The sequence below is a fragment of the Bombyx mandarina genome, chromosome 13 (genome assembly GCF_030267445.1).
Source record: "Bombyx mandarina strain Sakado chromosome 13, ASM3026744v2".
Lineage (NCBI taxonomy): Eukaryota > Metazoa > Arthropoda > Insecta > Lepidoptera > Bombycidae > Bombyx > Bombyx mandarina.
In genome coordinates this window covers 1822988-1838142 of record NC_143220.1, presented here as the reverse complement: position 1 = coordinate 1838142, position 15155 = coordinate 1822988, and the positions used below count along the sequence as shown (strand labels likewise).

The 15155-nt window shown below is 43.7% G+C and overlaps 1 protein-coding gene across 1 annotated transcript in view; it reads left to right on the top strand.

The window, feature by feature from the left end:
* Positions 1 to 15155, top strand: part of LOC114245335 (monocarboxylate transporter 6) — a 49584-nt gene that overhangs the window by 22741 nt on the left and 11688 nt on the right. The window contains 3 exon segments of the mRNA XM_089732267.1: positions 7495 to 7638; positions 8781 to 8831; positions 8834 to 9049. Coding sequence (XP_089588393.1) covers positions 7495 to 7638; positions 8781 to 8831; positions 8834 to 9049 — 411 coding nt within the window.

Sequence of the window (15155 nt, the reverse complement as noted above, 5' to 3'; positions counted from 1 at the left end):
CACACCGTGGTTGTGAGCGGCGATAAGTAGGAGATACTTAGTGCCGAATCATCCGATTATTGACTTTGGACGTCAAACAATACTAACCTAATAAAATTTGATTACGTGTGAAAACATTAACATTAACATTAAGATATGTTAAGAAAAAAAAACATAATCTAAGTTACAGATTTTGTAAATATTTTTTTTTATTTTTTTTTATTGCTTAGATGGATGGACGAGCTCACAGCCCACCTGATGTTAAGTGGTTACTGGAGCCCATAGACATCTACAACGTAAATGCGCCACCCACCTCGAGATATAGGTAAGTTATAAGGTATAGTTACAACGGCTACCCCACCCTTCGAACCGAAACGCATTACTGCTTCACGGCGGAAATAGGTGGGGTGGTGGTACCTACTCGTGCAGACTCCCAAGAGGTCCTACCACCAGTGATTACGCAAATTATAATTTAACGGATTTGATTTTTATTACACGATGTTATTCCTTCACCGTGGAAGTCAATCGTGAATTTTTGTTGAGTACGTATATCATTAGAAAAATTGGTACCCGCCTGCGGGATTCGAACACCGGTGCATCGCTACATACGAATGCACCGGACGTTTTATCCTTTAGGCCACGACGTCTTCAAAATATTTATTTTGCAATCCCGATATTTCTTATATGAAGCCGTCATAGTACTGTGTTACTTGTATCAAAATACCTAATTGAAACTAAAAGATTTGATATTTTTATACTGAAAACTTTTTAGCGCGTTAAGATGCGCGATTAAGAAGCGCAAGGCGTCCGGTGAGGGCGGTATTCCCCCCTAAGCCTTTTTCCACCTTCCTGGAGTGATCGTGTCTGGTATCACACGACTGTTTAAGTTCATTCTGTCCACAGGCCATTTCCCGGGAAATTGGGCAAGGTTAGGCGAAGGCTTTCTAGTTATCTTCCGATCACTCTGCTGTCGCACATAGGCAGGTTATTAAAGCGGTTGCTGCTGAGAAATATGTGGGCGCACATCATTCTTGGACCAGAACAATTCGGGTTTCGTAGCGGTCACTCTACAACGCTGCATTTCGTCCGTGTCCTGATTTACTTGGCGGACCGGTATAACTCTAAATCGAGAAAGCCTTCGACCGTGTCTGACACGCGGGACTGGTCTACAAGTTGTTGCAGGAAACGGAGCTTCAGCACGCCTAAGTGTGACTGCTGGCGCACTACCTGGAGAGCCGAACCTACCTCATCGCGGTCTCTTAATCGTCAGTGCGCTCAGTCAAGGCCGGCGTTCCGAAGGGAATGGTCCTGTCACAGATCCTCTACGCTTTCCATAGCAAAGATATTCCCACGTTCGAGGGATACTTTCACGCGTAAGAAGACTGTGCTTTCCTCCACCCCCTATATCATTCCACACCTGGTGAGGTGTACCCCCTTTAGTAATATATAATTTAAAAATATATTAAATTAAAATGAAACGGTAATTAGCACAATATTCAAATATCGCTGAACAGAAATCTCCAAATAACAATTATTCGTAATCACAAAAACGTATTCAAAACATCGGAGAAATAATAAACGCAAGTTTAAATTCAGCCAAAAAACAAAATGTAGGTATAGGTAGGTAGGTATTTGGATTCATAATCTATATATTAATACGTGAAGCTAAAGCTTTGTATCCCTTTTTACGAAAATTGCGCGGACGGAGGAGTATGAAATTTTCCACACTTATAGAGAATATGGAGAAGAAGTGCACAATGCTATTTTTTTTTAAATAATGCATAAAAGATATATTAAATCAATAAAGAAAACATTACACACACTGCATACCATGTATTTGACGCACACACGCATGCATACTATTTAGTATCAAACTTTTGTTCTTGACGTCTGTTGTTAAATTGAGATTAAATATTGTTTGTCTTTGTTAATATTTTTATAGTGTAGTCTTGGCGAAATTTGTGATTATCTATACTTCTATACTAATATTATAAAGAGGAAAGATTTGTTTGTTTGTTTGTTTCGAATAGGCTCCGAAACTACTGGACCGATTTGAAAAATTCTTTTTCCATTAGAAGCCGATATTGTCCCTGATGAACATAGGCTACTTTTTTTTTTTTTTTTGTTTCATGTGTGTTTTAATGTTTCCGAAGCGAAGCGAGGGCGGGTCGCTAGTAGAAGTATAAAATACAATCATAATAGTGTACAAACTTACAATTCCAATTAATTATAGTCGAATTTCGACTACTGCGGGATCTCTAGTTATTATTATTTCGTAATTCTATTTCCCCGTTATGACAGACCTATATTGTAGTATTTCTTTCTGAATTGATGACCTAAATAACACCTCTAACTCAATATAAAAATCTTTTTATAGTTTATTTTTTATTGCTTAGATGGGTGGACGAGCTCACAGCCCACCCGGTGTTAAGTGGTTACTGGCGCCCATAGACATCCACAACGCAAATGTGCCACCCACCCTGAGATACAAGTTCTAAGGTCTCACGTAGTTTTTTGTTTCAAATTGTTTGAAACTACGTGACACAAATTCTTAGGACTATATTAATTATATAGGTACCCATGTTCATATTTCATAAAATTTTGAAAATCCTTAATGTCATGCGTAGTAAAAAATAATATTAAATTTTAAATAAAATTTATGATTCCTTCTCAGATTTTTTTTAAAGTTGAAACTAGTAATTCTAATCTTGTAGCACAATAACATGAAAAAACTATTTTGTGACCAGTTAAACTGGACTACTTCTACAAGTTGAAAGATAAAATAGATATTATTCCAATAATGAGCTCCGTTTAATTCAATATAAAAGTTGAGGAAAACCACGGAGAAAATAAAATTAATTGAATACATAAAATATGATATTGGATTTAAAATGATTTAAGCCAATCGTTTAGATTTTAGAATATCAGTGACTAAATTAACGACAAATAGAAATATTAGCTTTCAAAAACGGAATCTAAAAGATCTTTTAAAACAATTGAAGTGTTAACTATACTCGTATCTATATATTAATACGTGAAGCAAAAACTTTGTATCCCTTTTTACGAAAATTGCGCGGACGGAGGAGTATGAAATTTTCCACACTTATAGAGAATATAGAGAAGAAGTGCACAATGCTAATATTTTTTTTAAATAATGCATAAAAGATACATTAAATTAATAAAGAAGACATTACACACACTACATACCATGTATTTGACGCACACACGCATGCGTACTATTTATTGTCAAACTTTTGTTTTTGACGTCTGTTGTCAAATTTAGATTAAATTTTAATATGGTTTGTCTTTGTTAATATTTTTTATAGTGTAGTCTTGGCGAAATTTGTGATTTTAGAAGTATAAAATACAATCATAAAAGTGTACAAACTTACAATTCCAATTAATTATAGTCGAATTTCGACTACTGCGGGACCTCTAGTATTTGTAATTTCGTGTTTAACTGAAAAAGTGACGCAAATTGTACTGTACCTATTAATATTTTTATTTGTTTGGACGCTAAAAATGATGATTGATTCAATTGACCGCACGTATGTCAGTTTTGTTGGGCCGGTGACGCATGTGTAGTACTCGAATTTCACCTATACAGCAATATTGATCGGCTTCCGAGTTACTGCCCTTAATTAATGAGAAACTATGTCAGTTTGTACTGTTGCCTAGATAAAGGTTTTAGAAGAAGTTTAGAGTTTTTTTTTTTTGCGTAAACACGAAGGTGGCGTTTATAATGCGAAGCGGTTACTACATTTTTTATTTTATTTTTACTTAGATGGGTGGATGAGCTCACAGTCCACCTGGTATTAAGTGGTTACTGGAGCCCATAGACATCCACAACGCAAATGCGCCACCCACCTTGAGATATAAGTTTTAAGATCTCAGTATAGTTACAACGGCTGGCCTACCCTTCAGATCGAAACGCATTACTGCTTCACGGCAGAAATAGGCAGGGTGGTGGTACCTACCCGCGCGGACTCACCACAGGTCCTACCACCAGTAATTACGTAAATTATAATTTTGCGGGTATGATTTTTATTACACGATGTTATTCCTTCACCGTGGAAGTCAATCGTGAATCTTTGTTGAGTACGTATTTCATTAGAAAAATTGGTACCCGCCTGAGATTCGAACACCGGTGCATCGCTCAACACGAATATACCGGACGTCATGTCACCCACTTCAATATTTCATAGCGTGAGAATAATAGTGATCCTTCAAAGTTCTTCCAGCGCAGCCAGGCTTTCAATTCAGGTCAATTAATCAATTCATATGGATTGGCAATTTTGGTCGGGCGGGCGGTTGACGGATGCATCGATGTGGAAATAAATATGAGTTAGAAGAAATGAAACGTTGTCTCTAATTGTATTATTATCAGTAGACAATATAAATATATCTGATAAATTTATAATACTTAGTACTAAGTAGTTAAGTGTGTCCAGGCGGCTGGCCGATCCTTCGGCCGGTCGTAGGACCGTCGAGGCGATTCGCCCGATTGGATTGGGTGAATCGTGACAGAGGACGCCTTAATTTCCGGCTCACGCAGGTGCTCACTGGGCATGGTTGCTTCGGTGCGTTCCAGTTCCTGCACCGGATCGGAGCCGAGCCGACGGCAGAGTGCTACCATTGTGATTGCGACTTGGACACGGCGGAGCACACGCTCGTTGCCCGCCCCGCACGGGAGGGGTGGCGTCGTGTCCTCGTCGCAAAAATAGGAAACGACTTGTCGTTGCCGAGTGTTGTGGCATCGATGCTCGGCGACGACGAGTCGTGGAAGGCGATGCTCGACTTCTGTGAGTGCACCATCTCGCAGAAGGAGGCGACGGGGCGCGTGAGAGACGCACAAGCTCGCCGCCGTCGAGCGAGGGCCAGGGAGGCGAAACTCGCCTAAGCCCTGGTCCTTCCTGGTGTTTCGGCTCCCCCTCATATGTCAGTCTGGGGCCCGGCGAAGGGGGCCTAAGAGGACGACGTGCAAGCTGTTCTACACGCGTTTTACGCAAGAGCATCCGGGTGATGGAAGGCCGGCTATCCTCGACCCACGCTGGTTCTGACCCAGCGGGGTATTTCGTAGGATAACCCATTGAAACCGGCGCCATCTAGGCGGGCTTCGGACAGACTGCCGACCGAGAGGGCTGGTGGTCGTGACGCCGACGATCGCTGGCCCGGCGTCCCGAGGGGGAGGGTGATGGGTGAGATGTGCTCCGCACTAAACGCTTCACTCTCCCCCCTTTGCCTTTTCATGAGTTCTGTCTCATGTGAGGCTCGGACGTGGGTTGTTGAGCGACAGGAGGTTTTAGTCGGTTCTACTCCGACATACCCCGCCCTCATCCCCAGTAGAGGGTGGGAGTTTGGCGATTTCCTCCTGACCAAAAAAAACAACAAAAAAAAAGTAGTTAAGTGTAGTTAAAAGAGCGCTTGGGAATAACAATGTCAATCAGGTTTGAGTTTCAACAGTTCAGTAATAAACTTGTGTAATGAACATTTTTTATTGCCTACCTATCTGACCTACGGTTCACAGTTACCACGTATTTACCAGGCTAGTCAGTAGTATCCTTAGTCGATCAATTCTATTATAGTCTATATATATATTCTATATAATAACTAAGAGGAAAAAGTCTTGCCCTGAGAGCTCCAAGTACCAGATAAGATAGTTGACTACATACACTTGGCTACATAATAATTGCTTAATTGAGATAAACTCAAACACGCAAATCACACAAAAAAAACTGAGCAATTAAATCATTTATATTATTACATCCTTGAGCCATATGAGACTATTTCCTGTAATAGAAAAAAAACAAACAAAAACAGTAAGAATGTTTTTATTTACATCGGAGAAATTACGAAATTGTTTTATTTAGAAATAATATTGCGATTATGTGGGATTTAGGCATTTTCTTTTTTTATTTTAAAAATATCTTTGATTATGTTAAAAAGTATCTCCCCTACATGTTTTATATAATTAGCATCATAAGTGTTGGGAGTGAAAAAATATTTTTTGATTGTGTTAACTGAGAACCCTGAGGTTAATATGATTTCCTACCACCGTTGTATTTCGTACTAATTTCAATTGAATACCAAAAAAAAAGATTCTGAGGAAAACCGAATCTCAAGTCTCTAATAGGCAGAGCGACAGTAAGGTGACGTTATTAAAGTACTATATTCAATAAACTCAAAGAATCAAGAACCCTAAAAATGTAGCGACAGATGTGCTTAAACACAGATAGCTATCTGTTAGAGCTAGCTAATAGCACTAAGCTTGACAATTATGCTCTCTTAAAAAAATGCACCTTTTTTAAATTTGAGCTAAGTTCAGTTTATTATTTCAAAGAGAAACACACGTATTAAGTTTCCTTCAAATTATGTAGGTTGGAATCAACCTATATCTGAATTTATTAATCATATGACTAACGGACATTGAAATTGTAAATTGCTTTCTTGTCTATTAGTTTTCAAAAATACACTCATAGTTTCACATTGTCTTTAAGAACTGTCGCAATTCCCAAAATTCGCGTTCTGTATCCGACGATCCGCTGCAATAGAACAAAAACAAAATATGAATTGTACAAAGAAGCCGACTATAATTCACTCTCAGGCAATCAGTAACATGATCTACATACGAGAAAATTGTTCCGTATAGAAATACTGTATCGGAAGCCGCGTTACATCAGTAGATTTTATAACATGAGTGTTGTGTTTCGTTTGGATATTATCGTTATTATAGAATTACATTATTTGCGTGGTATTGTTATGAAATTGGTATATAACGTGAAACGGAATTGAAATAAGGTGCGTTAAGGCGTCTTTTCTGAAGTATGTTAGTGTATGTATTATAAAATTAAATGTCGAGTGCATCTGCATCATTAAAAACAATGTTTGTAAATAAAGGAAAAATAACAATTTTCGAGACATATCTTTATTTGTTAACTTAATTATATAAGGTTATTAATTAATTTGAAAACCTCAGAGAAGCATGATAAAGGAATTTGATGGTTTTTTGGTAATTTATATATATTTTTTGAAGTCTAATTTAATTCTGTTTCCAATTTAAATATTATGCTAAGAATCTTGGAAATAAAACACCATCTAATCAGGTAATTCTTTATTGATAAGAAGAAGCTTCTTAATTATTCAGAATAATTATAATTTTAATGAATTTAAAAGTATATTCAGGTATTTAAGTCAAATATTAAATTGATTACCAGGTGAGTATGTAAATTCTAGATCAAATAAATTCTAGATTCAATATGAGAACGGCTAACGGCGAGCAAAATCATTTGCCTATACTCGGTATAGTAATTGTCATTATTAAATAATTTGAAGTCTAAATTGCATTAGAATCTAAACTAAAAACAGATAAATTCAATATTTCGGCCACCGTTTTCTTAATATCACATATATTATTAACGTTTAGTGAAATTTAATGAATTTGTGAATTACATGTGTGCGTAATATAAAGTCATGATTTTTAAATATATAACAAGATCACACTTTTATTATTCTTAGGATTTCTAGGAGGTATCGCTTTAAAAAAGTACTCATTTCGTCAAGTGGGTTTGGTCGGAGCTGGCCTATTCATCCTTGGAGACATACTCACAATATTCGTGACGAGAACTTATCAATTGGTTTTCACTTTTGGAGTAATTAGAGGTTAGTATTGTTTACACTTGACATGTAAATATGTATGCTCATACATTAAATGGAGGTTGCAAATTCTAGAGAGTAAAACACTTATACTGATGCACAATTGTATTCCCAAACACTTAAACTGTTGGGTGAAAAAAAATCTGGCCTATAGGAGACTAAGCAGAATAAGAGAGTAAATAAAAAATGTGTGGGCTGAAGAGAGATGGGCTACATATCCCGAAAAAAATTAAGTCGTAATTTATTCTTTTGCAAAACATTGATCACAACGTTCACACTGATAAAACCCCAGAGCATGTACAGTAATTTCATTGTCTTCTCAAGTATTAAAATTAGGTGTTACTATATTTTTTTTCTCCTACCTACGCCGAAATTTCGGTTTTCCTCCCGCTGTACAGGGAAGAAAGTGTGACTTTTCGTCCTTGGGTACAGACAAGTGCGCATGAGCGTTACTGTCTACGTCTGCTCTCACGCATCTAAAATTCTCCGCCATTGTTGTGCTCGGGTAATTTGCAATATTGTGTTTAGTGTAAAAGTTAAATAAACAAAAGGCAATAAAATTTAATAGTGAAATATTAAATAAAGATGAGTTCATCAGACAGTTCTTATTTAATTAGTAGTAGTATATTTAACAATTAAAAAACAGTTAAATTGTTTTTTTATGGGTATGGGGGGGGCTTCACTCCCCTACCCCCACCGGGGCTTCGCCCCTGGACCCCGGCTCGATACTCCATGAACTTTCGGCCTGGTAGGAGAAAAAATAGTATGTGCACCGCGGGAAAAAAGTTGGACATTTCCTCCCTTGGTGCACAATGTACTATTATCATACAGAGCCATATCAATATTGGGGTGTGAGTTTGTTGCATAATTCATTACGGAAAAACGAAATGTCCGTTAAAAAAAACCGTGTCTTTCAATCTTTTAATTAATAACGATACGTAATATTGTAAAAAATCAGTGATCAAGAATTGTATTTACGACTTTTGTTTCAAATTTTTTTATTAAAATTTTGATTCATTATACCTAATTCGATTTGTAAAAAAATATTTAAAATAGACTTTTAGAGAATTCGGTAGTACGAGTAGTAGTCGTAGATGGTGTGGGACGTTAAAAATAAATCTATAAAAATATTTTTTATCGCATTTCAGGAGCCGGCTTTGGCGTGATGATCCCAGTTAGTTTTACAGCGTTCAACTCTTATTTACGAAGAAACGCACAACGATGATGAGCGCCAATCAGACAATGAGCAGCTTAGCTTCAATAACATTTCCCATGCTTGTAACTTATCTACTCTCTGAATACGGATTGAGATGGACCTTAGCTCTAATAATGGCTATAGATTTACATTTACTATTTGCTATGATTGTGATGCATCCAGTTGAATGGCATTTAGTTAAGACAAACGAAAATAATACGGGTAAGTAGCTGTTCTATATTACATTGATATTTTATGCTCGTATCAAGTTAATGTTGTAACAGCAGTTGAAGATTGGGACTATTTCTCCGGATGTTAGATTATTCATTAACTCCTTGGCTGCGGCAAGTAAAATCATAAACCTTCGTTCGGTGCGGCAGCGGGTCGAAATGCACTTCAAACGATATTTCCACCGGTGTGTGTCAGGCCTTTTTGTACCCACCAGCACTAGGGTAGATTAAAATGCTATAACTTTGTGATAAAATATTGTTGACAATTATTTTTGGTACAGTTAGAATGACTCTGAATCCAACTTCCTCGATTCGCCCGTTGTTCTGTTAAAAATGAAATGAGGAACAAGCAAGCAGCGGGCCGATAGCGACCTGACCGGTATTAGAAATTATTTTTAGTATGATGGAACAGAGAAAAATAAGAGGATTTAGATAATAGAACAATTAAAGTTAAATATATTTTGTTTATTTTTATTCTGGTTGATGCTCGTCTTTGAAGCATGTCACGGAAAGGTTTTGATTGCATTTCCTGCAATATGTTTTTTTACTACTTGGGCACTATTCAAGTTTCTCCGCAGTCTGTCGTATCACTATCAATAACTGCAGGGCGAATTACTCTATTTTCCATAGTTTGTATTTTTCTTTTGTTAATTGCCATCATCATCGCCATCAACTATATCGTTGAGCGAACGCTACGTCAGATCAGCTAGACAACACAACAATGATTGGCGGGGCGCGCATTCTGTGTGGCATCGGGTCGACGGTTAGCGTGGTATGGACATTTGTGATGCGTAGAGAGACGACCAGTTCCGATTGCATCGCCTTACAGTCCGGACGTGTTTTTACGAGAAACTGTCGCTGCCGTCGCGATCTTGTGTCTTGAGTTTCGCTGCATTGTCGTTGTCGCATCGATCGCGGCATTGTTGCGAATTCTTGACGCACTATCGCTGGCGTCGCGACCTTGGGTCGTAAAAGCAACTCGAACTTGTCGATTGTGCATTCGTAACGACTTCACATTATCACCCACTCATATCATTTATTAAATTTATTTATTTATTCGGCGAGCAAAACAGTCTCTTTCGAGACTAACCCCCCGCTGAGATCACCGCTTGTTGTGGCATTCTCACAACCCAGTGGGGCCCCACCTTCCCAAACTCCACCCCAATCCTAGCCGACTGCCGTTTTCACGGCAAAGGCACTCCCCCCCCTTGGAGCTGGTAAAGCTCAGGGGGTGAACTCCTACTCAGGGGACTCGCCTTTCGGCGAGTGTGCCTTAAGTCCCGGGGACGCCCCCCCCGGGCAAAAACGTAAGATGGAAGAAGAACTTTTAGGGTTTCTCGGGCTACTTGCCGAAAAGTACCCGGTGTTATCCAACCTCACGGCCGAATTCGCGGCCTACAGGGCCGCCCGCGCGAGTCCCGCCCCACCCGCGTCCCTCGCCGCGTCATTTCGAGCCGCGCAGTCATGCCCCGCCCCCAAACCCAATTTGAGCGCACGTACGCACGTAGCGACTCACGAAGCGCCTAGCGCCAACGAAGCGCCTAACGCACCCGCGACGTCATTCTCGCCAATATCATCCGTCGCGTCGTCGGTAATAATTAACTCAGGTTCAGACTCCGATACCGGATCGGAGATGGACTTCGAGTCCGCGACGAGCCCGCAGCCCGGAACCTCGGATGGGTTCCAAACGGTAAAACGCGGGAAAAAACGTACTCGCGCCGTGGAGTCCCGGAGCTCCACGACAAACAAACCAAGTCAGCGACTGCCTCCCGTCCGCAGGTAGTCGTGACACCGGAGTCGGACTCCGGCCGCCGCGCAACCCACCGCCGCGTCCCAAGCCCGCATCCCGCGCAAAAACCGTCGCCCCGCCCCCGCTGATTCTCCAGGAGAAGTCAGCGTGGAACCGCGTCTCCCAGGCCCTTCAGGCAAACAAAATAAATTATACCCATGCGCGTAACGTCGCGCATGGGATTCAGATAAAGGTCGCAACGCCGGGCGACCATAGGGCCCTCTCAGCATACCTCCGAAAGGAGAACATAGGTTTCCACACCTATGCTCTTCAGGAGGACCGCGAGCTCCGCGTAGTAATACGCGGAGTTCCGAAGGAACTCGACATAGAGTACGTAAGGGAGGATCTGACCGCTCAGTCCCTCCCGATAGTAAGTGTGCACCGGATGCACAACGGCCGCGACAAAAAACCATATAACATGGTTCTAGTCGCTCTAGAACCAACCCGGAGGCCAAGAAAAAGATCGCATGTCTCGCGACAGTATGTGGCCTATCCGGGGTTACCATTGAAGCCCCCCATAGACGTGGCACTCCCGGACAGTGCCACAGATGCCAACTATATGGCCATCGGCTCGGAATTGCCACGCGCGCCCCCGCTGCGTGAAGTGTCTCGGCGATCACGCACGGTAGATTGCTCGCGAGTTAGGGAAACCGCGACCGAACCTCCAAGCTGTGTCCTATGCCTTAAGCAAGGGCACCCCGCGAATTACCGTGGATGTCCTAGGCTCCGCGAAACGTCCGACCCACCCAGCCCCCCGTACCGTCGGCCCAAAGACTTCGGTGCCTTCCAGCACCGAAACCCGCCTTCGTACCGGCTGCGGTTCCCCACCGTATCGGCGTGGAATAAACCGTGCGTATACGAGGTCGGGAACACAAACCGCACCCCAGCCCCCGCTCGCGACACGTCCCGCGCCGCAGCCCCTGCTCGCACCTCCCCCCGCGCCCGCGTACCGTCCCCCGCAACCCTCAGCCGTCACGACTTCACGCTCGTGCCGCGACTTCGTCACGGCGGTCAACTTCGACCGTCTGCGATCGTTCGCAGACGCGTTGCGAAGGGCGGTAAACCCCGAACAACGGCTCGCGGCCGCGTTCGATTACATGGACGTTTACGAGTCCGTGCCCGTACTTTCTAAAATCACGGTAATCAATGGCGCAAAACGCTAGAGAGAAACCATATTCCCTTACGTTAGCATTCTACAATGCTAACGGACTCGCGCGACAACGCGATCAAATTTACGAATTCCTCCGCGACAATCTTGTAGATATTCTGCTAGTGCAGGAGACCTGCCTGAAGCCCTCGCGTCGTGACCCGAAAGTCGCGAATTACGTCATGGTTAGGAATGACAGACTCACCGCCTCCAAAGGCGGACTGCCATTTACTATAGGCGGGCCCTGCACGTTGTCCCTCTCGATACCCCCTCGCTCTCACATATCGAGGCGTCAGTGTGCCGTATCTCGCTGACGGACACAGCCGATCGTCATCGCATCCGTTTATCTCCCCCCGGACAAGCCCCTTCTGAGCAGTGACATCGAGTCACTGTTCGGCATGGGAGACTCCGTCATCCTGGCAGGCGATTTAAATTGCCACCACACTAGGTGGAACTGCCACAGTTCAAACATAAATGGTAGGCGTCTCGACGCGTTTATAGACGACCTTACCTTTGAAGTAGTCGGTCCCCCAACTCCAACATGTTATCCGTATAAATCGCTCTCCGTCCGAGCACTATAGACCTGGCACTGCTGAGGAACGTAACTCTGCGCTTGCGTTTCATCGAAGCAATGTCAGAGCTCGACTCAGACCACCGACCTGTCGTTATGCAGCTCGGTCGCCCCCACAACCCAGTCACAGCTACGAGGACCATGGTGGACTGGAAGAAGCTGGGCAAATGCTTAGCCGATGCCGCTCCACCAATCCTCCCTGCGGCCCGGATTCAACTCCCTCCCCCGAGGACACAGTCGAATCCATAAACATCATCACGGATCACATCTCTTCCGCGATCATAAGATCCTCAAAAGAAGTCGATGTGGAGGATAGCTTCCACCGCATCAGACTGTCCCCCGAACTTAGGAACCTCCTAAGAGTTAGAAACGCGGCAATCCGGGCCTACGATCAACTTCCCACGCACTCAAACCGGATTCGGATGCGTCGTCTACAGCGGGATGTAAAATCTCGCCTAAGCGACGCCCGAAATGAGAATTGGGATAGTTACTTAGAAGGACTCGCGCCCTCTCATCAAGCATACTGGCGACTAGCAAGGACTCTCAAGTCCGAAACTACCGCTACTATGCCTCCTCTCGTACGCCCTTCAGGCCAACCACCGGCTTTCGATGACGATGACAAGGCAGAGTTGCTGGCCGATGCACTGCAAGAGCAGTGCACCACCAGCACTCAATACGCGGACCCCGAACACACCGAGGCAGTCGACAGGGAGGTCGAGCGCAGAGCTTCCCTGCCACCCTCGGACGCGTTACCCCCCATTACCTCTGACGAAGTTAGAGAAGTAATAGACAACCTTCAACCTAAGAAGGCACCCGGCTCCGACGGCATCCGCAACCGCGCGTTAAAACTCTTACCAGTCCAACTGATAACAATGTTGGCTACCATCTTAAATGCTGCTATGACGCACTGCATCTTTCCGGCGGTATGGAAAGAAGCAGACGTTATCGGTATACACAAGCCGGGCAAACCGAATAATGAAACCGCTAGTTACCGACCGATTAGTCTCCTCCCAGCGATAGGCAAAATTTACGAACGGCTCCTTCGGAAACGCCTCTGGGACTTCGTTACCGCGAACAAAATTCTAATAGACGAGCAGTTTGGATTCCGCGCCAAACACTCGTGCGTACAACAAGTGCACCGCCTCACGGAGCACATCTTAATAGGGCTAAATAGGCGTAAACAAATCCCGACCGGCGCCCTCTTCTTCGATGTAGCGAAGGCGTTCGACAAAGTCTGGCACAACGGTTTGATCTACAAACTGTACAACATGGGAGTGCCAGACAGACTCGTGCTCATCATACGAGACTTCTTGTCGAACCGTTCGTTTCGATATCGAGTAGAGGGAACTCGTTCTCGTCCCCGTCATCTGACTGCCGGAGTCCCGCAAGGCTCCGCACTCTCCCCGTTACTATTTAGTTTGTATATCAACGATATACCCCGGTCTCCGGAGACCCATCTAGCGCTCTTCGCCGATGACACGGCTATCTACTACTCGTGTAGGAAGATGTCGTTGCTTCATCGGCGACTCCAGACCGCAGTAACCACCATGGGACAGTGGTTCCGGAAGTGGCGAATAGACATTAACCCCACGAAAAGCACAGCGGTGCTATTCAAAAGGGGTCGCCCTCCGAATACCACTTCGAGCACCCCACTCCCCAGTAGGCGCGTAAACACCTCCGCCGTTAGCCCCATCACTCTCTTTGACCAGCCCATACCGTGGGCCCCGAAGGTCAAATACCTAGGCGTCACCCTCGACAGAGGGATGACATTCCGTCCCCACGTAAAAACGGTACGCGATCGCGCCGCGTTTATACTAGGACGACTCTACCCAATGCTTTGTAGACGAAGCAAACTGTCCCTCCGTAACAAGGTAACCCTCTACAAAACTTGCATACGCCCCGTCATGACGTATGCAAGCGTAGTGTTCGCTCACGCGGCCCGCACCAACTTGAAACCCCTTCAGGTATACAATCCCGATTCTGCAGGATAGCCGTCGGAGCACCATGGTTCCAGAGGAACGTGGACCTCCACGATGACCTGGAGCTCGACCCCGTCAGTAAGTATCTACAGTCGGCATCGCTGCGCCACTTTGAGAAGGCGGCACGACATGAGAACCCTCTTGTCGTGGCCGCCGGAAACTACATACCCGATCCTGTAGACCGTTTGGTAAACCGTCGACGTCGCCCAAAGCACGTCATCACGGATCCTCCTGATCCATAACGGTGCTTTTAGGCAATACAAGCACCGGTCACCGTCCTCGCCGAACCCGTCGCTTGCGACGAAGGGCTCGACGAGCGAATTAACCCACAGACACAGCCCACTGAGTTTCTCGCCGGATCTTCTCAGTGGGTCGCGCTTCCGATCCGGTGGTAGATTCTGCGAAGCACTGCTCTTGCTAGGGCGGTGTTAGCAATTCTCCGGTTTGAGCCCCGCGAGCTCACCTACACAAGCTAGGGTAAGCTGAAATAGCCTCTCAAGGCTATCAGCATAGGTAGGAAAAAAAAAAAAAAAAAAAAAAAAAAAAAAAAAAAAAAAAAAAAAAAAGAGAGACGATGCATGTGACTAGGAGAGGTATGGAAATGGTCGTGTA